The sequence below is a fragment of the Gamsiella multidivaricata genome, assembly GCF_025024155.1.
Source record: "Gamsiella multidivaricata strain RSA 2152 chromosome Unknown BC939scaffold_30, whole genome shotgun sequence".
NCBI classification, from domain to species: Eukaryota; Fungi; Mortierellomycota; class Mortierellomycetes; order Mortierellales; family Mortierellaceae; genus Gamsiella; species Gamsiella multidivaricata.
In genome coordinates, this window is record NW_026251738.1 from 183,390 (window position 1) to 203,901 (window position 20,512).

General features: G+C 47.9%; 7 protein-coding genes across 7 annotated transcripts; 6 read left to right on the forward strand and 1 right to left on the reverse strand.

Annotated features, from left to right (window-relative positions):
* Positions 1-1,304: 1,304 nt before the first annotated feature.
* Positions 1,305-3,773, reverse strand: BC939DRAFT_450531 (uncharacterized protein). The gene is made up of 3 exons (XM_051555539.1): positions 3,646-3,773; positions 2,836-3,523; positions 1,305-2,703 (listed from the first exon to the last, which is right to left on the reverse strand). The coding sequence occupies exons 1-3, from the start codon at positions 3,737-3,739 to the stop codon at positions 1,380-1,382; spliced, it is 2,106 nt and encodes a 701-aa protein (XP_051412528.1). The 5' UTR covers positions 3,740-3,773; the 3' UTR covers positions 1,305-1,379.
* A 327-nt stretch (positions 3,774-4,100) lies between these two features.
* On the forward strand, positions 4,101-6,136 carry BC939DRAFT_450533 (uncharacterized protein). Its single transcript, XM_051555540.1, has one exon. It carries the CDS (start codon positions 4,237-4,239, stop codon positions 5,824-5,826), a length of 1,590 nt encoding a protein of 529 aa, XP_051412529.1. The 5' UTR covers positions 4,101-4,236; the 3' UTR covers positions 5,827-6,136.
* Positions 5,985-6,376, forward strand: BC939DRAFT_502902 (uncharacterized protein; the record flags this gene model as incomplete). The annotated part of the gene is made up of 2 exons (XM_051560343.1): positions 5,985-6,128; positions 6,299-6,376. The coding sequence occupies 2 exons, from the start codon at positions 5,985-5,987 to the stop codon at positions 6,374-6,376; spliced, it is 222 nt and encodes a 73-aa protein (XP_051412530.1).
* BC939DRAFT_153301 (uncharacterized protein) lies at positions 6,360-7,136 on the forward strand. The gene has a single exon (XM_051550238.1). It carries the CDS (start codon positions 6,441-6,443, stop codon positions 6,921-6,923), a length of 483 nt encoding a protein of 160 aa, XP_051412531.1. The 5' UTR covers positions 6,360-6,440; the 3' UTR covers positions 6,924-7,136.
* A 2,531-nt stretch (positions 7,137-9,667) lies between these two features.
* BC939DRAFT_502903 (uncharacterized protein) lies at positions 9,668-11,849 on the forward strand (the record flags this gene model as incomplete). The annotated part of the gene is made up of 8 exons (XM_051560344.1): positions 9,668-9,815; positions 9,947-10,106; positions 10,212-10,596; positions 10,706-10,982; positions 11,105-11,115; positions 11,219-11,240; positions 11,336-11,511; positions 11,652-11,849. The coding sequence occupies 8 exons, from the start codon at positions 9,668-9,670 to the stop codon at positions 11,847-11,849; spliced, it is 1,377 nt and encodes a 458-aa protein (XP_051412532.1).
* Positions 11,850-12,253: 404 nt separating this feature from the next.
* On the forward strand, positions 12,254-12,571 carry BC939DRAFT_476895 (uncharacterized protein; the record flags this gene model as incomplete). Its single annotated transcript, XM_051558626.1, has 1 exon — positions 12,254-12,571. One exon carries the CDS (start codon positions 12,254-12,256, stop codon positions 12,569-12,571), a length of 318 nt encoding a protein of 105 aa, XP_051412533.1.
* A 4,586-nt stretch (positions 12,572-17,157) lies between these two features.
* On the forward strand, positions 17,158-20,009 carry BC939DRAFT_450538 (uncharacterized protein). The gene is made up of 8 exons (XM_051555541.1): positions 17,158-17,575; positions 17,771-17,930; positions 18,201-18,585; positions 18,699-18,978; positions 19,071-19,081; positions 19,207-19,228; positions 19,315-19,490; positions 19,601-20,009. Exons 1-8 carry the CDS (start codon positions 17,320-17,322, stop codon positions 19,835-19,837), a joined length of 1,527 nt encoding a protein of 508 aa, XP_051412534.1. The 5' UTR covers positions 17,158-17,319; the 3' UTR covers positions 19,838-20,009.
* Positions 20,010-20,512: the final 503 nt, after the last annotated feature.

Below are 20,512 nucleotides of genomic sequence, written 5' to 3' on the forward strand. Positions count from 1 at the left end.
AATGCTTGGTGTCAAAAACAGCATGTACATCGAAATTTCAATATCATAATTCCTAAATTTTATATTCTCGCCTTTGAATGTAATACCTTTATCGTCTTAATACGTAAGTGATAATCTAATGTGCTCGTCAGAGGCGCCGCTTGATATTGTTATAAGAGGCAGTAACTGCGAGGAGTCGCACATCCAAAAAAGAGAGGGATTTGTAGTAGAAGTGGCAAGGACAATCTAAAGGTTGATAATAGCTCACTGGAGACTTAAAAACACGTAAAAAGTGTAGAACGAAGTAAGCTGTGGAGTGCTTTATACATGAGGAAGGCGAATACTAGATAACTACAGAGTAAGGCTCGGACAAGACCTTCTATCTACCTATGCGAAATAGATCCACACCCGAAGTGGTCTATAGCTGTCTACAGGTTCGACAAGGAACATCGGTGACAAAGAGAGAAGGGTCCATAAAAAGAGTAGGGTCCATAAAGAGAGCAGGGTCCACAAAGAGAATTGTGGACGATGGGACAATAACCGGCAGCCAGTGCTTTGTCGTCACCACTGCTCCCCTAAAGAGGAACATGCTGAAGGTGGCACTCTTTACGAGCGTGATCGTTCAGACTCGCCAACAACGCCTGTAAAAGTCTCTTCCCTCCCCCCTCCCCCCACTCTTTCCTGTCCTCACATTCTTGTCTGTCGTCTTCATCCTACTTCGTTTACTTTTCATCTCACTATCCGCCCTGCCTACAACGGCGGCATCATATCCCGTAATCCTATTGTACCCCACATATAACATTCATCCACATTCATTTTAAAGTTCAACAAGTTGCGCACAGCATTTTCGTCAAAGCTCGTTTGTGAGTATTGGTCTCGTTAGGTCCGCTAGACTTGGCCCACAACATGCTCATAGTCAGTGCCGATGAATGGAGGACCTCCATAACACGTTGTCAGTGCAGTGTCTTGGGGAAGGTTGAGGGTTGGGCCATCAAGCGCCAACAATGCAATCAGGAGAGAGATCGAGACCATAACTCTGGCCACAATATGACTCGCGCCGTCCGCTGTCTTGTATAGCGCCAAGAATAGCCTCCGGAGCTGATGCGTCCACAGCAACATTAAGCGCCGTGTGGAGCGGCAGCATAGACACAAAAAGAGCTGTGTCATTATCTGTTGTTATAGAAAGTTGAGTCTTAAAACTTAGACGGAGCAAGGGACAACCCATCTCTTTCGACTGTTTGCTCCGCCAACATACATGGTCCTTTTTTGCAATTACCCATAGTCAATTTGCACATAGCAGAACGTCGCCTGCAAAATAAACAAAAGCAGTAATCATCGTCGTTTTTATTGCTACTCTGTACAAACGTCACCCGGAGCATGTCGAGCATCCTGAATGATATTCACCACTTGCCTTTGCCCTTGCCCTTCTTCTTTTTGTTCGCGCTCGAGGCCGAGCTCTTAGCCTTGGCCACAGCGGCCACATCAATGATTTCATCGATCTTGGCAGCCGCGACAGGTTCCGGGGCAGTAACTGGAACAATATGCTCTCTTCCCGCGATCCTGGCGCTTCCTGTACCACCAATTCCACCGCCCTCCATGTTCAACCCCTGAGGTCCCTTACCCATATCCTTCCTCGATCCAGCACCTGTCTTACGGGTCCTGGCCAAGCGAGCTGCGGCCCTGTCACGCTTCGGCAACCATCTCTCCGGATCTGCAGTACTCGCGGTCGCGGGGTCAAAGTTCTTGGGCAACAACGGTCTGCGCTTATGGGCCTTCCGGGCCCCCGTGCGACGGGGTCTCGAGGTCGGACGTCTACGACCACCAGCGCCAGCTCCAGCAGCAGCGTTGGTGATCTCAGTGGAGACGTACTCGCGCTTGAGCCCTGGAACGACGCGTTCGAGCGCGTCCACATCCAGGGCCATCACGTTCTTCATCTCCGGCAACGAAGCGCCATACTTCTCTGCAAGGGCTGGTTCAAATTCCGAATAGGCCATGATCAAGCCAGCGATGGCCGCCGGATCTGAGGGGTCTGCACGGACGAGTTCCTCATAGTCCTTCGCGGCGTCCTTGTACCGATGAGAGCGCAACTTGAACGCGGCGGTCTGTTTCAGTAGCGTCAGAGGCATATGCGTGGCACTTCCAGTTTTGGTTTGCTTGTTGCTCTTGGCCCAAACCGCGCTCGCTTCGCTCAAGAGATCGACACCCTTCTCACCTTGACCGGCTTGATCGTACAACCAAACCAACAGCGCGACATACCCGGGACGATGCTGCTCCTTCTCGGGTAAGGCCTTCAAGAATCTGGTCAAGGACTCAATCGCAGCTGTATAATCCTGCGCATTCAGCAATTCCAGCTGGACAATCGCAAACTGAATGGCCACAGATTCCGGACGCTGGGTGGCATATTCCTTCAGCTCCTCGAGTGCTTTGGCCGTCTTTTTTTGCTTATAGGTGGTGGCCGCAAGAATCAGGTAGAGGGCGTCGTTGTCCGGTTGGGATTTGAGTAACTGACGGGCCGAGTCTCGACAGGCAACGAATTTGGATTGGTAGAGAGACAGAAGAAGTTCGTTCATGGCGATGGTACGTTTCTGAGAGGAGAAGAATTTGACGCCGAGAGCTTTGGTCGTTGCAGTCTTGATTTTCTTGTTGGAGTCGAAGAGGTCGTCCTGTTTTTGGATCACGACTAGGTTGTTGGCTGCCACGGCTGGAACTGTCACTTCCAGGGCCCTGAGGGAAATCGCGAGAAGAAAGAAAGAATGCGCGAATGAAAGGGGAGACCGATCAGTATCCGGTACATGTCCATATTTTCTTTGCTTTCAAAATGCAGGCGCCTACGGGGAAAAAAGATAAACGACTTACTTGATCTTCAGGACGGTGTGATAGAACTCACGGGCCTGTTCGACGCGTCCCAAGAGTTGGTAGACGTAGGCGGTTTGGACGACCAGGATCGCCATCTCCTGTTCGATCTCGTCCTCATCATAATCCTTCAGAGCCTCCCTGCAGACCTTCTTGGCCTCATCCAACAGCTTTAAGGCTTGCTGATACTCTCCCTTTGCGATTTTTTCACAAGCGGCATTAAAGCTCAACTCGTATGTCGCCAGCGCCATATCGTGTTCATCCTCGGCCCGATCCCACTTCTCATCCAGGGTCTCACCCGCGTAGAGCACTGCGGCCTTGCAGGCATGAAAGTTCGTCAAGATATCATTATAGGTGTCCTCGGATTTGCGGGTATCCTTGAGCATGCCCGCATAGAGTTTCAGACAATCCTGGTAGCGTTCCATGCGGTAGAGCATCTGGGCCTCGAGGTGACGAAGGTCCCAGGAGAGCTGCTCCATTGGTTGGAGGGATTGTCGCTTTTGAGAGATGAGAAGGGCACCATCAGAGAGCTGATTGGTCCGGTAGAGACAGTAGGCCTTTTCGAAAGTGAAGATTTTGGGATCGAGCTGGCGGTTGATGATGACGAGGGCGTCGGTGTAGCGCTCGAGACGGATGAGGGTGATGGCCTTGCAGTGCAGGGCGTCCTTGTCCTTTGAGTCTATCGTGAGGACTATGTTGTTGTTTTTTTCGATCGTGGAAAACAGAGGATGTGAGATCAGAGTTAGATCCCGGCATTGATCAGCTCTCGCAAAGTTGGCACACGCGTTCCTGGGTGCGAAAGGGATCTTTTACTCTTGTCGCAGAAGGTGAGGACTTTATCGTGTTCCTCGCGCTTGATATGGCGCTCGATCTCCGCAAAGAGTTGTTGGATGTTGTTGGTTGCCATTGGGAGCGCTGGCAAAGGGGATGGGGAGAGGGATGAGAGGATGGAAATGATCCATGGATGCCGAAGGATGCGAGGGCTAAGGGCTGCATAGCAAGTGCGATGCGTAGATCTACCTAGCGGTGCAGTGTGGGGTAGAGTATAAACTTTATTTTCTCTCGCGGATACTTTTTTCTCCTGTAAGCACCTTTGTGAACACCCTCTTCTTCTGTGAACATCCTTTTCCTTGCGTGCAGGGAAACGGATACTGTGGCCTAGCCGGAATACCGCCGTTGCTTTTGGTTGCCATAGCAGTTCTCGAAAGAAGTAACCATGGCACGACTTGGGTGAAAGAAGGAAATATACCGCATTACATAGAAAAGGTATGACTTTGACTCCCCACAGGGGGAGAATGGTATTTCAAGCAACGTGCAGGCATACCATAGGAGGACAAGTCCTCTTCCTGAACACTTTCTCTTTTCATTAACTCCTCCTCCTTCTTCGTCTTCATCTCTGATGGAATGCTCTCATTCGCCCCTCTCATCCTCCACTTCCAACGCATCATCAATTACCCGGAGCCCCTCTTACTCCTCACTCCCTCTATTCTTACTATGAACACCCTGAACACTTCGTCTCCTACTGAAGCGGCACAACAACCAACGCATCAGGCAGTCGCCTCAGTTGCCGCCACAAGCTTGCCGGAGATCGCCTCGCTTATCGCCCTCACCTTCAGCAAGGAGGACATCGCCGCCTGTGCCCTTGTCTGTCGAGCCTGGTCCTCGGTCTACACTCCTCTACTCTGGAAGGACATCCGCGCTCGCATCCCCAACCCTCTCAACGCCTCTCTCCTCCCCACCCTCCTCGCTACCCACGGCGCCTTCATCCGCACTTTATCCATCAACGATGCTCCCGAACACTTTCTTTCCAGAGCAGACCCGTCTACGGACCTCGTTTTTGACTGTGCAACCATCGAGAATGTCGTCCACCTGACCATCTCGACCGAGAACGACAAGAAGAAGGCTTTCAGGAACATTATCCATCGAAACCGACATACTCTGCGCTTCCTGTGGTTGACATTTCATGTGGAAAAGCCGAAGCAGGCCCCGGACTGGTGCGGCGAGCCGCTATTCGATTTCCCGGGGATCAATGGTGCACCTTGTCTGCAGTCGCTATATTTGGAGCGTTGGAGGATGACACGGCGGGAGCTGATCTTAATTTTGAAAGCATGTCCAGTCCTGAAGCTGCTCTCCTTCTCGGACATCTATATCGTCCGTGACGACAACAACATCAACTGCTGCAGCAGCAGCGGCAGTTCACAAGAGCCCACAGGATCCAATGTCCTTGATATCGAACCGTTCCAACACCTGGCGCTGGTAAATCTCCGGATGTGCTCAAAGCTATACCCGATCCTCGACCTGATCCCGAATGTCAAAACCATTGAATTCTACCGTTTCGACCGCTCCATCGACCCTCTTGAACTTAAGCTTTTCTGCGAATCCATCCGGGCCTACTGCCCAAAGCTCCAACAGGTCTGGGCCTTTGGGTTCGAATGCTCGATGCTCCCCGCAATCGTCGATTCCATTGAGCAACTGGTAACTTTTCGTGGCTCGAGTAATATGGCAACCGTGCTCTCGATTCTCGATCATGCCAACACGCTCGAGGAGGCCAACCTGTCGGATTACACAGAACAGACATTCTTGCCACTCAGGTTCCTAGAGACCTGTCCACGGCTGAAACAGTTCATGACGGGACATTCATCAACAACAATAGCGGAAGTCAGAGGATCTCTGCAAAAGGGATGGGCGTGTCGGGATTTACGGGAGTTGAGGCTAAGCATCTATAAACTGTCGCCGGCATTGATTGGCGCGATCATGCAGGATCTGGGAGCAGAGAAGGAGACGGCGTCAAGGGTTCGGAACACAAGGGGTGCGGCATGGGCGGTGCAGCAGGCGCAGCAGGAGGATCAACTACAGGTGGCCATGAGTGTGTTGACACTGGAGCAGCAGGAGTTCAGGAGACTGTTTGCAGACTTTTTGGTAGGGTTCGGGCATCTCAAGAGATTGAACTTTGGAACTGGATGGCACTCTATCAACAGGACGCACCGCAGTTGAGAATGCTGTACTGTGTAAATAAGCCCCTTGTCAAAAGCATGGCGGTTGATGAGCCTTGGGGGGAGGGAACGAAGTATATACGAGGTTTATCTGGCTTTCAGTTAGTCGTGTCAATATTAAGCACAGCAGAAAATAGAAACCTAGAGGAAGAGCCCAAGATGACCCCATTGATCACATTGCTCGCACCAAATCCGAATCTGCACAAGTCCTTTCATGGACTCGACTACAACCCCGCCAAGACCCTCATGCCTTCAAGGCCCTGGACGCCTAGCGCCGTGCTGCACCAAGGGTTTAAGGCCTCTGTTGAGCTTTTTTTTTTTTTTTTTTTTTTTTTTTTGGTCCCTTGTCAATAGCTCCTTCCATCCCGCTGCCCATACGCCCTTCATGCTACACTACCCAGCACGTTCTTCCCAACTCCCGCTTTCCCCCTTCACTTCAATTTACCTTCTAAACCTATCGCCACGCTTTCAAGTCCTCCTCCACCGTCCTCGTCATCACGCTCTTGGCCGTCTTCTCCACCTACACCTTTCAGGTTGAGGCACACTCTTAGATGGACTGCGTGGACTAGAAACAACTCTTTCAAGCAGGATTACTCCAACGAGGGATTCAAGTGCATGGGGTTATGCCCGTCGTTTCCCTCTAGGCTTTCGGTTCCTTGGGCCTTACTTATCATGCCCAGTCACCACTTTTGGCGAGGTGGAAGAGATCTCGCTTCCTACCTTTACTCTGATTTCAGGCACGGCATACAACCTGACTCGAATGTGGCTCGCGCCAATCCTGTCTCTGCTGCTTATGGTGGCAAGTACGATTGCATGGCCGTCACCTCCGTTGATGATACCCTCTGCATCCGCTGGCCCACCAAGAAACACGCTACGAAAAACCAGCCCTCGAACATGGTGAATATCCACTTGTCGAAGGTCCACAGCAGTAAGGATGGGTGTCAATCAGACAGATTTGCTCAAGAGTACCATTGCCAAGTTGCCATACAAGAACTGTATGATCGGAAGGGACGAGGATCGTCTTGCCTGCAGAGGCTGCTTCAAGGCTCCCCTCCCATGCCTCCGATGTCTACTTGCTCCAGTGGAGATGGATGTTAAACGAGGATGAGTGAAACACTTCCTGCGCTGAAAATTTTTTTTTTTAGACGCGTACTGTCGATGTTTATGTCAAATATATATTGGTTATCCAAATCAGTGGGAGGGTAACAGAACTTGCTGTGTTTCTGGGAAGCGCCCGTAGAAGATGGATTTGAATCAGGCGACGATGCCAAAATCATAAATCCCTCTGGGAATAAACATTTCTCAGTAAATCATAATGAGGACACGGCTCAAACCCCCTGGGTTCGTCCCCATACAGGACTCATGTAACCATAAAAAAAAAAGTCGGATCGCGAGTCAATGCCGATGCTGTGCTAACCTCAGTTCTTGGTTTCTATACTTTGCTTTTGGAGTTAAGGGTGACTCTAGATTGTGGTACAGCACATGTACTACCGTGTCACGCATGGTGTAACCTTGGGCCGGAAATGGCTCGAAGCGCTCCCCCCGAGGAAGGACACTTTAACTCACTGATTCTATCTCCTTGTGGCCTCGTGTCTCTTTTTCAAGAGAAAGACAACTTGTTCTGCTGGGCAATTGGAGCCAAGCATGTGGGCGTAAAAGAGGGACGATGGTCGACCGACCAAAGGGTCATCCATGTTGCGGAATATTCTAGCCATGTCTGCATTTATCCTACTCCTCCTTCTTTCACGAAATATCCACTACTTCTTCTCTCCTCTCACTTATTCACGCCTTTCTCTGTCGGAAATGCCGCCACGACCCACGACCCTAGAATCTCCCCGCTTGACCCGACTTGGTCATGAGCTCCGTCCGTATAACGCCTCTGAAATTCTGAGCCAGTATCGTAGACGCGCCTTCCGTCTTTCGCTTCTTACCGATAATGTAGGTGGTGCAGAATTGAGGATGTTGTAGATCCGAGGGTTTATAGGACTGTACGGGGCATCATATGGTGATGTAAGAACCCAGTAGAGTGCGTAGAGGTGCTGTTGCAAGGATACACTAGCTAGGGAAGTTTGCGAGACGATGATTACTTCAGAACTACAATCCCTTGAAAAGTCGTAACAGTCGGGATTGAAGGCAGCTGCGCTAGTTATTGATAGAGTGCACCGCCTTGGGGTCACTCTGGATCAAGTTCTCGGGTCTCCACTGGGACGAAGAATGATCCTTTACGCTGTTCATTCCCTTATCCGAGCAAGAAGAACTATGGGGGGGATGGATTTAACCTCCAAACGGTCATTTGGGGCCGTACTGGGGTGCTAGTCACAAGTGGAAAAGCAGAGCAGGTATGCGCGTATAATGGAGAAGGTGCTTTGATCTTCTGACGTATGAGCGAGATAAAGGGAGGAGTCGGGCGTGGTCGAGGCTGGAGGATTGGTTAAAGATCTAGGTGCAGTCGATACTGCGGATTAAAAGATGGCGCTAGGCTTGGTAAAGTGTTCTGTATTAGATAGTGTGATAAAGCAGACCGCCATCTACGTGTCGTATCGGGTCGAAAAGAGTGGGAGTTCACTCCGGCTTGGACAAAATTGCTTTTGAATGGATCGTCAATCCCTTTGAGGTGGAATCCACACTTCGTCTTCAGCGCGATGTCGGGCCATGGATACCGCGAATTGTAGCACTGGAAAATTGGGGTAATTGCGACGGTTGCTGCACGGACATTCAGTATTGAAGGAACTCTGCTTAGAGTTTATTAATCCGCGCCTGGACCAGGAGCGCTGTTTATGCCACTCTTTAATGATAATAATGGAAAGCCGACGGTGGTGAAGAATTGAGTTGGCGATTTTAAATTATGTCGGGTCGCGGGCGTGGTTCCAGGGCGTGTTGAGAGTTCGGGTACGCACGATACCGCGGTTGAACAGAGTTGTATTGAATAATTCAACAGACAACGACAGGCTTTCATGTGGAGATTTGTTTATTTGGGTATGCGCCTAAAACAATGGCCACAAGGTTCTACAAGGCAATTAAGAGCGAGAAAAGACGCAAGAGGAGTCCGATGGGTTCAACGTCAGCTTCCTCCCACCTACTCATTAGCATGCTGGGAGACTTGACCCCCCCCCCTCGTTTAGCTTGAGGAGTGGGTCCAGACCATCTTCACCCGCAGTAGACTAGTATTCCAATGTCGACTGTCAATGCATGCAAGCAAATGTAGCTCTCCCTTTTCTCTGTTCACCAGACACGTTTGTTGCAGTATCGTGTGTATGAGAGAGGGGGAGAAAGTCTGGGATGCAAAATGGGTACGGCGGGAATCAGTGGTTGTAGGTGTGGAATTGCCTTTTTTCCAAGCTGAAGATGTGCAGATGCAAATGCTCCAGTGTAATGAACCAATACAGCTGGGATATATTGCGGTGTCTGTTTGTTGCAGTACCTGGATCCAGCCGGTGCTCACTGCAATAAATAGGTGGATAGATAATCCAGCTGCTGTGCCGTTTATTCCTTGCGCCAGACGCATCTGATTGCTTGTAAGAAAAAGAGAGTTCGGTGTTGTGCATCTTGTGGATGCATTCGTGCTGTTGTGTTGTTGACGATTGGACGGAGGAACGGGAACGGAAGAATGGGGTGCGCGGTATGTTCAACCATGTCTGTCCCACTGCCCCGTTGCCGGCTGTTCCGCTCGAAATGGACTTGGGGCTAGAATACGAAGAGCATGGAACCGGTCTGCCATTACCCAGCCCGCTTCTTCATTCTCTTCCTTCATCTTGCTCATTCCGCTTTCTCCATCGCACTTCCACCCCTTCCTGTTTATTAATCCGAAACTCTGCGAATAAGACCCACCAGCTGAGAAAAACATGCCAGGCCAAACATCCCAGAAACGTGCCCTCCCCGCCGTCATGATTGTCGGTGGTGGACTCGGAGGCCTCTTGATGGCCACGCTCCTTGAGCGAGCCGATATTCCCTACCACATCTACGAACGCGCCGGTGAACTGCGTGCCCTTGGTAATTCTCCATTCTGCTTTCGTCCCTAAGAGAAAAAATCAAAACAAAGATCTACACATACGAAAGGGATTTTCATTCATTTCTAATGGCTTTTTCGCTCTCGCCCTCGCCCTTGCCCTTGCCTTTTCTAGGATCCATCATGACGCTTGGTGCCAACGTACTACCGGTCTTTGAGCAATTGGGTTTGTTGGAGGAGTTTGAGCGCATCTCAAAGCCGGTTCCTTCTTTGGACTTTTATACCTCGGACATCCAGAAACTGGGTTCCCTCGACCTCAAAGAGTTCAAAGCTGCGTAAGTGCTAGACCTACTTCCAACCAACTATCTTATTCCAATGATAGTACACACACAACATCTGATACAGAGTACCATTTCACCGTTTTATTATCAAAAAACCAGCTCCGGATACTCGAACTACATCTTTGCACGACCAAGGCTATACGAGATGCTCCGCAAACAGGTCCCTTCGCACAAGGTCAGCCTCAATAAACGTGTCGTACGTATTGAGGAGACGCACAACAAGGTTACGATCTTTTGTGAGGATGAGTCGTCATACAGCGGTGATATCCTTATCGGAGCCGATGGTGCCTACAGTAGTGTGCGCCAGAGCATATTCAAGCAGATGGATGAGAGAGGTCTGTTGCCGGCCTCGGATTCGGAGAACCTGTCGATTGGGTTCATCAGCATGGTCGGTGTATCACATCCAAAGAACCCAGAAAAGTACCCCCAGTTACAGGATACCCTTGGACATTATTCCCAAGTCCTCGGCAACGACTCTCGTGCCGTACGTATCTCCCTACAAAGTCTTCCCAGTTTTTTATTTCGAATTTTAAGCAAAACCTCAGCCTTGTTATGTTGCTTACTCTCTATCTTGCTTGATTTTCTTTGAATAGTGGGGAGTGTTCAGTGCTGCAGACAACCAGATCAGCTGGATGTTGAGCTCGCAGCTCACAGCGGAGGAGGCGAATGAGAAGCGGTTCTCGAACGCTGAGTGGGGCCCTGAGGCAAACCAGGCCATGCTCAATGAGTTTGCGGATATGGCCTGTCCATGGGGCGGCAAGATGAGCGATATTTTCGAGGACACACCCAAGCATCTTATTTCCAAGGTATTCTTGGAAGAAAAGATGTTCAAGACATGGTACTATGGCCGCACTGTCCTGATGGGAGATGGTAAGGTTCAGGGAAGCAGCGGAGGGGGGAGAAGTACCCCTTTAGTTATCTGCATGTAGGGTTGATTCTAACGAAGGTTTTTCTTTACATTGGTCCGTCTTTGTCTATCAACGTACAAATAGCCTGCCACAAGGTAAGCATAATTGTTCGGTGGACTCCTATGAAGTGAGCAGTCTGCACCAGTTCCGCACTGACACTTTCATGCTCTTATTTTTCTCTGCTCATTTGCTTCTTAGATGTTCCCAGGCGCTGGACAAGGTATGGAAAGGAACCATTTTATACATTTCGGGCCTAGCTGAAGTGAGCAGTAAAGAAGGAAAGCCCTAACTTTTACCTACCATTTGATTTTATAGGCGCTGTAAATGCATTCCAAGACGCGGTTGTGCTTGCGAACTGTCTGTACGTGATGGAGGATAAGGACCCTAACACGATCACGGCAGCATTCCAGGAATACTATCGTCAGCGTTTTGATCGTGCTAATTATCAGTATAACCAGAGTAGTTATATGTCCAAGACGCAGAGTGGCCAGGTAATGAATGAAATAGCCATAAATGCTTGCGAGCAAAGTAACAGATTTGAGGGAGGGGGGGGGGGGGGGAGGAGTTTATAGCATTCGAAAGTTATTTTAGTTTTTCTAACAAGAGTATTTCTGCACTGGATTTAATTTAGACGTGGGCAAACCGAGCGCTGCGCTACGCGTTCCTGAACTACACGCCGACGGTGTTCCAACGGACGCTCTACCGCTGGACATGTGAGTACCGCCCTCTGGTCTCGTGGTTGCCGATGATTGAGAACCGTGGCACGGTACCTGTGCTGCCTCAGCAAGGACCCACGAAGCTGGTGGTTGAGAAGAGTGTGGCGCTTTAAAATATCGCACGCAAAAGCAAAGGCGAAGGACGTCAAAGGGAGGTTGTTATGTGTATACCATTTTCAAGTACAGCAGTAATATTGTTATTTTATTTTAAGGAAAGAAATAGTTGATTAGTCCCTCATACGATTTTACGTAGGAAATAAACAGATATTTTTTGTGTTTGGGCGAAGTTCACCATCATGTAGTCTATGGAATTGTTTAAAAAACCTATCTTGAGCGCTGCATGCCTATCGCATCCCATCTAAAAGAAAGCCTCAAAGGCGACGCGCCCTGGATCGATTTACCGCTTATAACGTCCGCCGCAAATCTTAGGGACAGCAAGCCCAAATTTGGCTATGATCCCAAGGTCTTTTTCCTGGACGGACGCATTCGGCGATGGTGCAAAGATTCACCTCTGTTTATGGCATGTCGCACGGGTTTGACAACAAAAAAAATTCGCACCTTTGTCCGTGGTCAAGATGTACAGGATACCAAGTGTCTTCAAGAATCTTACCGCCATGTTCTACGCAACACCATTTACGAAATCCGACTCTTTCCAAGCGGGGTTGGTTCGTTCGCAGAGTTCGCGAGCTATGTCGAAGGTAACTACTTTGGTGAAGACCGCAGACGACTTTGGATGAAGCCTTACCGTCAAGACATCTACTATGCCTCTATGGATACCAACAACTTCGTCGAGCCTTGGTACAGCCAATTAAAGTCTAACGTTCTTAAGGACTGACAAGTGTCAATGAGAAAGAGATGCGGGGCCTCGCCTCCATACCCCCGAGGCCTATTCAACAGGGAATTGACCCAATTCGAATTTAAAATCGAAGGCTGAGATGATTGGCTATTCGCTACACACTTTGCGCGCCCAAGGTCAGAGCCACTTCTCAAAAAAAGAGAAGTGAAAACAAATAGGATACCTCAAAAAGCCAATTCGAATTGGGTCAATTCGCTGAGGCCTTTTCGAATTGGCTTTTTGAGGTGTTCTATTGGCTAATTTTATCAGCAAGCCACTCACTTCGAATCCGTGGTGATGTTTTCAAACGTAAGGTTCGACCAATAATACATCTTTTTTTGAGTAACGAATAGCCAATCATATCGGCCTTCGATTTTAAATTCGAATAGGCCTCTGTTGAAAAGCCCTCCGAATAGCCCGCATAGTGAATGTTTAGGTTTAACGCACACTTGAATGAACGTATATAGCTTATTTATGATATTAATACAGCGTTGACTCTGTTAAATATACCACAAGGACCGTTATAAGTTGCGGGCGGATTTTGTAATTTACACCGTCTGGAAGGAAAGTATCGTGCTCGATCATTCTCCAGCTCCAATCCCATGTACCGAATCTCTGCCAGTCTCGGTAGATTGGTCGATGGATGCGTCTGTCCATATTATGCTCGACTTGACGCATTTTCATGCATATTCTGGCGGCATTTCGAAGGTTTCCGGGGCGGAATTGATGCAGCCACAAAACATTGTCTTCGAGTTTGCCCCAGAGCCAAGAAGGAGCCCCTCAGCAAGGAAGCTATGCAAGAAAAAGAGAAGAGGAAATAGGACGATCTGGAGTTCCAGTTCTTCGTTCTCACAGAGACATTTTTATCAAATATCAAATAAGCGAGAAAAGTCGAGCTAGATCAAGTTTGGTGCGAAAAGACGAAAAGGAGCTCTGCAGACATAGACAGGGATTCTGTGGTTCTGAAGTGCGATAAATAAAGCATGCTTGTTATTAGAGCAGTAAATCGGCTTCAATACAAGCTACGAACAAAGAAACCCCGTGCCAAAGAAGAACATACGCACTCACCACAGGCCACTGAAAGGTTCGCTTTTCTGAGGCAATAATATTGTGATGCTGTGTAGATTAATATAGCGCAACAAGTCTATACAATCTTCTACAGGGTCTCGTCCTTCAAGCGCTGTTTTCTCTGCAACTCCATGGTCTAATCTCTTTCAAGACACCGCCTCCAGGATCCTGAGATATCCTGCTAAAACTCCATTTAGTGAGACTTTCTTCTGTTAAAAATGCATCAAAGTACGAACTTCCAAACGCATCTCTACCGACCCTTTGATTCATAGCGTGCATCTTATCCCACATCGACAGATACGGAAAGATCTTTTCTACAGCTTTCGTTTAATAGACTTTTCATATATATATATAGGAAACAGGAATTCGGTTCTGAGATACCTTATTCAGGAGGAGGTACCAAATTAGGAGGTATATCTACGCATGTCCGCTATCGAGGGATGCCTACAAGACCTTAATTGGCCTAAGGGGATGTATTCTGACTGACCTTCCTAGTTGTACGCGGAAGGAGGTTCTTAAAGAGCTAGAGAAGAGAACCACATCTTAACGAAATAAGCGGCCTCGGGAAAATACCATGTTCGCTCAGTTTGAGCTGAATCGAGCTGAAAGTGAGCTGAGCGACAAAAAAAATATGTCGCTCGGGTCGGGTCGCTGTGCTCATCCTTGAAACGTTCGGCGTAGAGAGAAGTATCCGATCTATTTTTCTTTGCTGTGTATATTTCACTCATGGAGAGGTCCACGTGTTAAGGCGTAAATCTAAAAGGGACCCAGTCCGTGGGTCTTCTAAACCTTCAGACATGCGCGGAGTAGAGTTCGTGTAGAGTTCAGTCCATCGTTACGCCTTTTTGAGTGCATGTTTGGGAGCAGTGGAAAGACGAGTGGCAAAACCATTTCAATGGAACCAAATTGGCTACGGGCGAAGCATAAGCTAACAGTTTCCGAGAGCTGCTTCATTGTTTTGATCAAGGTGTTGTACATTACATTCTGAAGAATTATCCGAGGTTCGCTGTGTTTATTTAGACAATCATCCATGCGTACACAAACACAACAGTTCTCGGGACTGGGTTGTATTGTGAAGAGAGAAGAAACTACAACTAGTTCAGCCCACGCCTGAGCTGTGATGACCTACAGGTCTCCAGGCTACATCTAAAAAATAAACACGGCCACAACATATAAACGAAGTACAACAACGGGCGTACTGTACCGTTGTAAAGCGACAAAAGAAAAAATAAAAAGTCTGAAGCCGTTAAACAGAAGCTGTAGCTACAACTTTGCGCCACGTAACAGACCGTGGAAGTGCGTTTGCGATTACGAGTTGGGTTGGGTCGAGCTAGATGAGGTGGAAGTGGAAGTGGAGCGGATTGAAATGAGGTCTTGAAGTTGTACAAGGCGTTACGACATAACCAACGTACACACACGCATATACACATAAAGAGGGTACAGAGTACTCTGCGACCGAGTGGTTTATGACATGACAAACCTATGAAGCGCTTTTTGCGCATGAATTGACCATCACTCATGTGGGCGTCAACACAAGAGGAGACACAAAACGTTTTGAGTAGCAAAAACGGCCATTTCACTTGCATTTCGTGTAATTAATTGTACATGGGATTTCTGTTTCGTTATAACTGGTCCAGGAACAGAGGACAGGGACATCCCCCGGTCGCTCGAATGAGCGGAGGTAAAGGCGATGATAGACATTTAAGCACGCCAGTAATTATCTCAGCAGTTTTTAAAGTAGGACGTGCAGAAGCTGAGACTAATTTTTGTAGGATGCATTTGATTTGATGCAACAGGAATAAAGATCTTCGCCGCCGTCGAAGCTATATAGTTAACCGAGAAAACGAAACAGATCATGTCGATCTCTTTTTTTCATGAGCTTCTTCGGACAATCATGGCAATGGGGACCGATCCCGGGCCCCACAGCACTAATACGATACTATGCCACAACTCAAAGGCTCTGCCCCAGATTTTTTTCTTTTGCAGCTAAGGAATGGCCTGGCTCGAGAAAGGAAATGACGAAGAAATAAGTGGAAGGCATGTGTAATCTATGCATGGATGTGTCAAATATCTAACAAGTTCATATATTATTGTGCTCTCGGCAGGTGGGGAAGGTAGCCATGCATGTACGACCATAAATGTTTTAATGCAAAAAGATCGGTTATCTTTTTCCAATTAAAATTATGATATGAGTAACAGTAAAAACTTTTTTATTTATACAGATCCATGGTTGTTAGGTGAGATGAGAAGGATATGTAATTGTGTTGAAACTTTGCTTGTACGGCTCATGGTTCATAGTTCTTGGTTCATGGCTCAGAAGGACCCCTACAGATGCCGATGACTGACCATCAACCAAACGGCGCTTAAAGATGATATAGAAAGTGTATCGCCTTTCAAGTCATAGTGCTTACAGCCTGAAAACTGCAACAGCCAGATGGTTAGTGAGAAAAAAGGCAGAGATAATAAAGTGCAAAAACAAAAATGCTCATGAGGGTTAGTCCAGCGAGTAAACGGATGCAGATATGCCGGTACTTTCTCATCATCATGCGAGCCCGTGCGTTTTCCCTCGTCCACTTGGTCCAATAAGCAACCAATGCTAACGATCCGAACCGTATATGCGGCCTGTTCCTGGTGCATGTCGGGTTTGCCATTTCATGGCTAGCCGTTCGCTGTCCGCCGTTCGTTCGTCTGCTTGTTCGCTCGTTCGACGTGCAATGTCCACCAGTGACTACAGCGATCATTCTACAAACTTTGACCGTTGTCTAAGTACAGTAACGTGAATGTGTAATAAAAAAAACTAGCCCAGTTTGCCGTTGGATATTTCTTCTTGTTGTTGTTATTGTTGTTATTGCCATTGTTGTATGGCTCTCGTGCATGGAATGAGTGCAGGGTTTGTACAATCACTGGTCCTGTCCTCCACTTCATATCCCCTTCTATCCATGGTCTTCTCTTTTCTGTAGAACACGTTCATACGCTATAGTCGTTCGACTGGGTGTTCTCAGCGCTCAGTTTTAGTCCGCAGATGATCTTGTACGTCAATGGCCCATAATCTTCATGGTTGTGCTCCTCCAGTTGGTTCAGGAGTATGAAAAAAGGCTACACCGAGAAAGAGAGCGGAAAAGCGTGGTGTGTGTGATTGCTATGGTACAACACCAGCGAATAAGAGAGACAAGAGTGAGTTGTTGTGAAGAGAGCCCTGTGTTCCATTGAGAACCATATCCATCCGTTTGAGTGAGTGTTTTTGTGTTTTTTGTTTTTTCTTACATCTCACCATTAGCTATCGCGTTTTAATCGTCCGCATGCTCGTCTGTTTGCTCTCGATTTTGTTGTTGACATCGCATGCGAGAAGCAAGACAATGAAGGTAAAGTACAGGAAAGTACGCGGACAACTATTCTGCAAGGAAGCAAAAACAAAACAACAGACTCAAACACACCAACGGTAAGCAAGTGAGAAGGCTGCAGAGGCTATAGTACCATAATCAAGTTTACACTCAGTCAATGACTTTCTTGAGCGTTCAACACTCTTTTCTCATCTCTCTCGCCTTTCATTCGACTCCTCATTCCCCATCACCCATCCCCTCATTCACACTCCACCAGACCTTCCTTGGTCTCCCACAGCTAGAGAAACTCTCCTCTTCATCCCTCTCCCTTTCATTTTTCTTGATAACATTTTTGTGTTCATGTCCATCTCGTCCGATAAAATCCCTCTTTTCCACTCCAGCTCACCCGACTCCCCCTGTTCCTCGCGACTATCAGAGAAACTGGACGACTACACCAAACGGGAACCATCAGCACCAGCACCAACACCGGCCTTCCGACTGTCACGGATCCTCATAGCAGGCGGGGGGGTTGGCAGCCTTTTTCTCGCCATCCTTCTCGAGCGTCTCGGTATCCCATACTACCTCTTTGAGGAAGGATCCAAAGTCCAGCACCTTGGTGAGTTACTTGGATGATAAATAGCACCATCAAAGGCGGAGAAGGGGCCTATTTTTGTTCATCCTTCTCTTTCAGAACAGAACACTTGCGACCGAAGAATCATTCCCTTACTTGGCCACTCCTACCCCTTTTTCTCTGAACGAACGCCCGTTATTCATCGAACGTTATTGATAATCGTCACTGGACTTCAAATAGGCGCAGCACTAGCACTGGGCGCGACAGTCCTGCCGGTCTTTGAACAGCTGGGACTGACGAGTCTGCTGGCGAGCATCTCACTTCCCTGTGCAACCCTCGACATATACGATGCAAAGCTCAAGAAGCTGGGCTCCGTCCTGATGAAGGGACAGAACGAGATGTAAGTTGACTATAGTTTCCTCGTCCTTGTGCTCAGCACTCTCCATCTCTCTCGCTCCCTCCCTCTTCCCAAAGAGGTCCCTTTCATCAGTGGTATCATGTACGCGTTGTGCTGCCATGCTCTTTTTTTTTTTTTTTTTTTGCTCATTGTCCATCTGGGCGTAAGCGCCTATCTGTGCACCCTGTCGCTCATTCAAACACGTACCAAACAGCATACAAACACGCTAACCAATCTATGGTATTTACTCTCCCCTCCCATAAAAATTACTAGCACTGGATACGAAAACATTGTCTGCTCTCGCGTGAACCTATACGAACTATTGCTCGCACAACTCAACCCGGCAAACGTGGTCATGAACAAGAAGATCCTGTCTTACGAAGAAAATGAATTGGGTGTCAACGTTTGCTGTGCCGACAACTCTATATATTGCGGGGATATCCTCGTCGGTGCAGATGGTCCCTACAGTCGTATCCGCCAGACGATGCATCGACACATGGACAAGCGTGGATTGTTGTCAAAGAACGATAAGGAGCGTTTGACACGGAATTATGTATGCGTCGCAGGAGTGACGAAGCAACGGAGTCCAGAAGAATATAAGTTCCTGAAAGACCCATTTGTACACTTCTGTACGGTCGTAGGAGGCAAGGGTCATGGGGTAAGGGACACCACGATTTGCAGGGGGGGGGGGGGGGGGGGGGGTCCGTATATATATAGATCGCGGACAGTTTTTGCTAACTTGGTCTTTTTTTTTTCTCCTTGGCAATGTAGTGGCACGCAGTCAATATTCCAGATGACCAGATCTGTTGGGCAACATGGATGCATCTGGACGCGTCGACAGCATCGCAGGTGGCTACTTTTGAAACATCTGAGTTTGGAGTCGAGAACACGGAGCCTATTGTGAAGGCGTTCCGGGACATGCCGTGTCCACATGGAGGCACTATGGGCGAACTCGTAGACGCAACCCCGGAAGACCTCAAATCCAAAGTGTATATAGAGGAGAAACTGTTTGACGCGTGGTACTATGGACGGACGGTTCTTATTGGCAGTGGTATGTTCTTCGTTTTGGTTGATAAATGGCCATCCTTGCAATGCTGTGCAGACCTGATTTCTAATTTGCTCTCCGCTCTTGTCCTTTATTAGCATGTCATATCGTACGTATCCTCTTAATGCATAGATGCACCTTCTAGATGATCCATTGCCATGTGTTTCGTTCAATAGAGCTAACCCTTATCATGGTATGCTCTGTCTACTTATGTCCCTGATATCCGCTTTCTAGATGTTGCCTTGGGCTGGACAAAGTAAAGAAAATCTGACATCCTGAATCCGGATACTGTGGCGAAAAAGAGAATCGACCTAATCTCAACCTGCAATTGTTTACCCATAGGGGAGCTGAATGAAATTCATGACGCGGTGATACTCGCTAACTGTCTATTCGAGCTCAAGGACTTGGGTCTGAAGAGCATTAGTGCATCATTCAAGGCGTACTATTCGCAACGGTACCCATATGCCATAGCCCAGTTCCAATACAGCAGGGCAGTTACACGACTTGTCGTTGGCCAGGTAAGCCCTTTGTGGATCGAAAGCACCCTGCTGGACGTCATTTTTTCATTGCAACGGTTCATACTAATAACATTTTATATTGCTGTCGTTGTTGTGTTCTCGACATGTAGACGCTAAAGGAACGGATTTCACGCTACGCGATCTTGAACTGGCTACCACACTCGTACCAGCAACGGATGCACCATGAAATATTTGCCTACCGGCCACAGGCATCGTTCATGGCCCGAGCAGAAAACCGGGGAAGGGGATTCGCGTTCCCGCAAAGGTCCGCAAAGCAATGGACGGAGGCCGAGATCGAGAGGCGGATCTCGGCCGTCTGGAACAAACGTGCCTCCATCGCTGTATAGATCAACGCATAACAAAACAAATGACCATAGTGATATCGTATACATTTTTTATGTTGACGCCAATGTCCTGCTAGGCTTCTAGGGGTACTAGATCCCACTGGCTGCTCCTGGCGATAGCAGACTAGCTACTTAATAATACATATGAAACAATTTTGTACTGAATGAAAATGTGAAACAAAATAGCCATAATGCATCTCTTGAATCGCGTTGTTTCCATTGTTTGCTCAAGAACCCATTCCTTTACGCTACTGGTTAAGTCCAGCAATCAATGAAGCAGTAATTAAGCAGAATGAACCAAAGATCCTTTGCTGGTTCTATCTGCACTGACATGCTGGTGAGATGCTAAGATGGTAGGATATTATTGCATTTGAACACGATCCGAAGAAGAGCAGCAAGAGCGATATTGAGCCAGATGAATGAACATCGCTCGCCAAGTCTTGACTAAGAAAAAACTTCCTTCCCAGACGCAATATATATCGAGTTAATATGGTGTTAATGGCTTCTGCTTCAAAAGCATGGTAGAGCAAGAAGGTTGACATTAAAAGAATAAATAGTCGCAGCCAACCGGAGCGTTTCTGCGCGGCTGGAGGAAGACAAAGAAAAAGAAAAAGACATGGGCGAAAGTAAAATAAATCAACGCCGCAAGTACCACTTTGAAAGTGAGACAGACATGTA

What these genes read in the sequence shown, in the direction of transcription:
- BC939DRAFT_450531 (XM_051555539.1), bottom strand. Translation starts at nt 3,739, where the DNA reads ATGGCAACCAACAACATCCAACAACTCTTTGCGGAGATCGAGCGCCAT. An exon ending in CCTCACCTTCTGCGACAAGA is followed by an intron (nt 3,524 to 3,645) that starts GTAAAAGATCCC and finishes ACAACAACATAG; the next exon opens with TCCTCACGATAGACTCAAAG. An exon ending in CACACCGTCCTGAAGATCAA is followed by an intron (nt 2,704 to 2,835) that starts GTAAGTCGTTTA and finishes GATTTCCCTCAG; the next exon opens with GGCCCTGGAAGTGACAGTTC.
- BC939DRAFT_450533 (XM_051555540.1), top strand. Translation starts at nt 4,237, where the DNA reads ATGCTCTCATTCGCCCCTCTCATCCTCCACTTCCAACGCATCATCAAT.
- BC939DRAFT_153301 (XM_051550238.1), top strand. Translation starts at nt 6,441, where the DNA reads ATGGGGTTATGCCCGTCGTTTCCCTCTAGGCTTTCGGTTCCTTGGGCC.
- BC939DRAFT_450538 (XM_051555541.1), top strand. Translation starts at nt 17,320, where the DNA reads ATGTCCATCTCGTCCGATAAAATCCCTCTTTTCCACTCCAGCTCACCC. An exon ending in ATCCAAAGTCCAGCACCTTG is followed by an intron (nt 17,576 to 17,770) that starts GTGAGTTACTTG and finishes GACTTCAAATAG; the next exon opens with GCGCAGCACTAGCACTGGGC. An exon ending in TAGGAGGCAAGGGTCATGGG is followed by an intron (nt 18,586 to 18,698) that starts GTAAGGGACACC and finishes TTGGCAATGTAG; the next exon opens with TGGCACGCAGTCAATATTCC.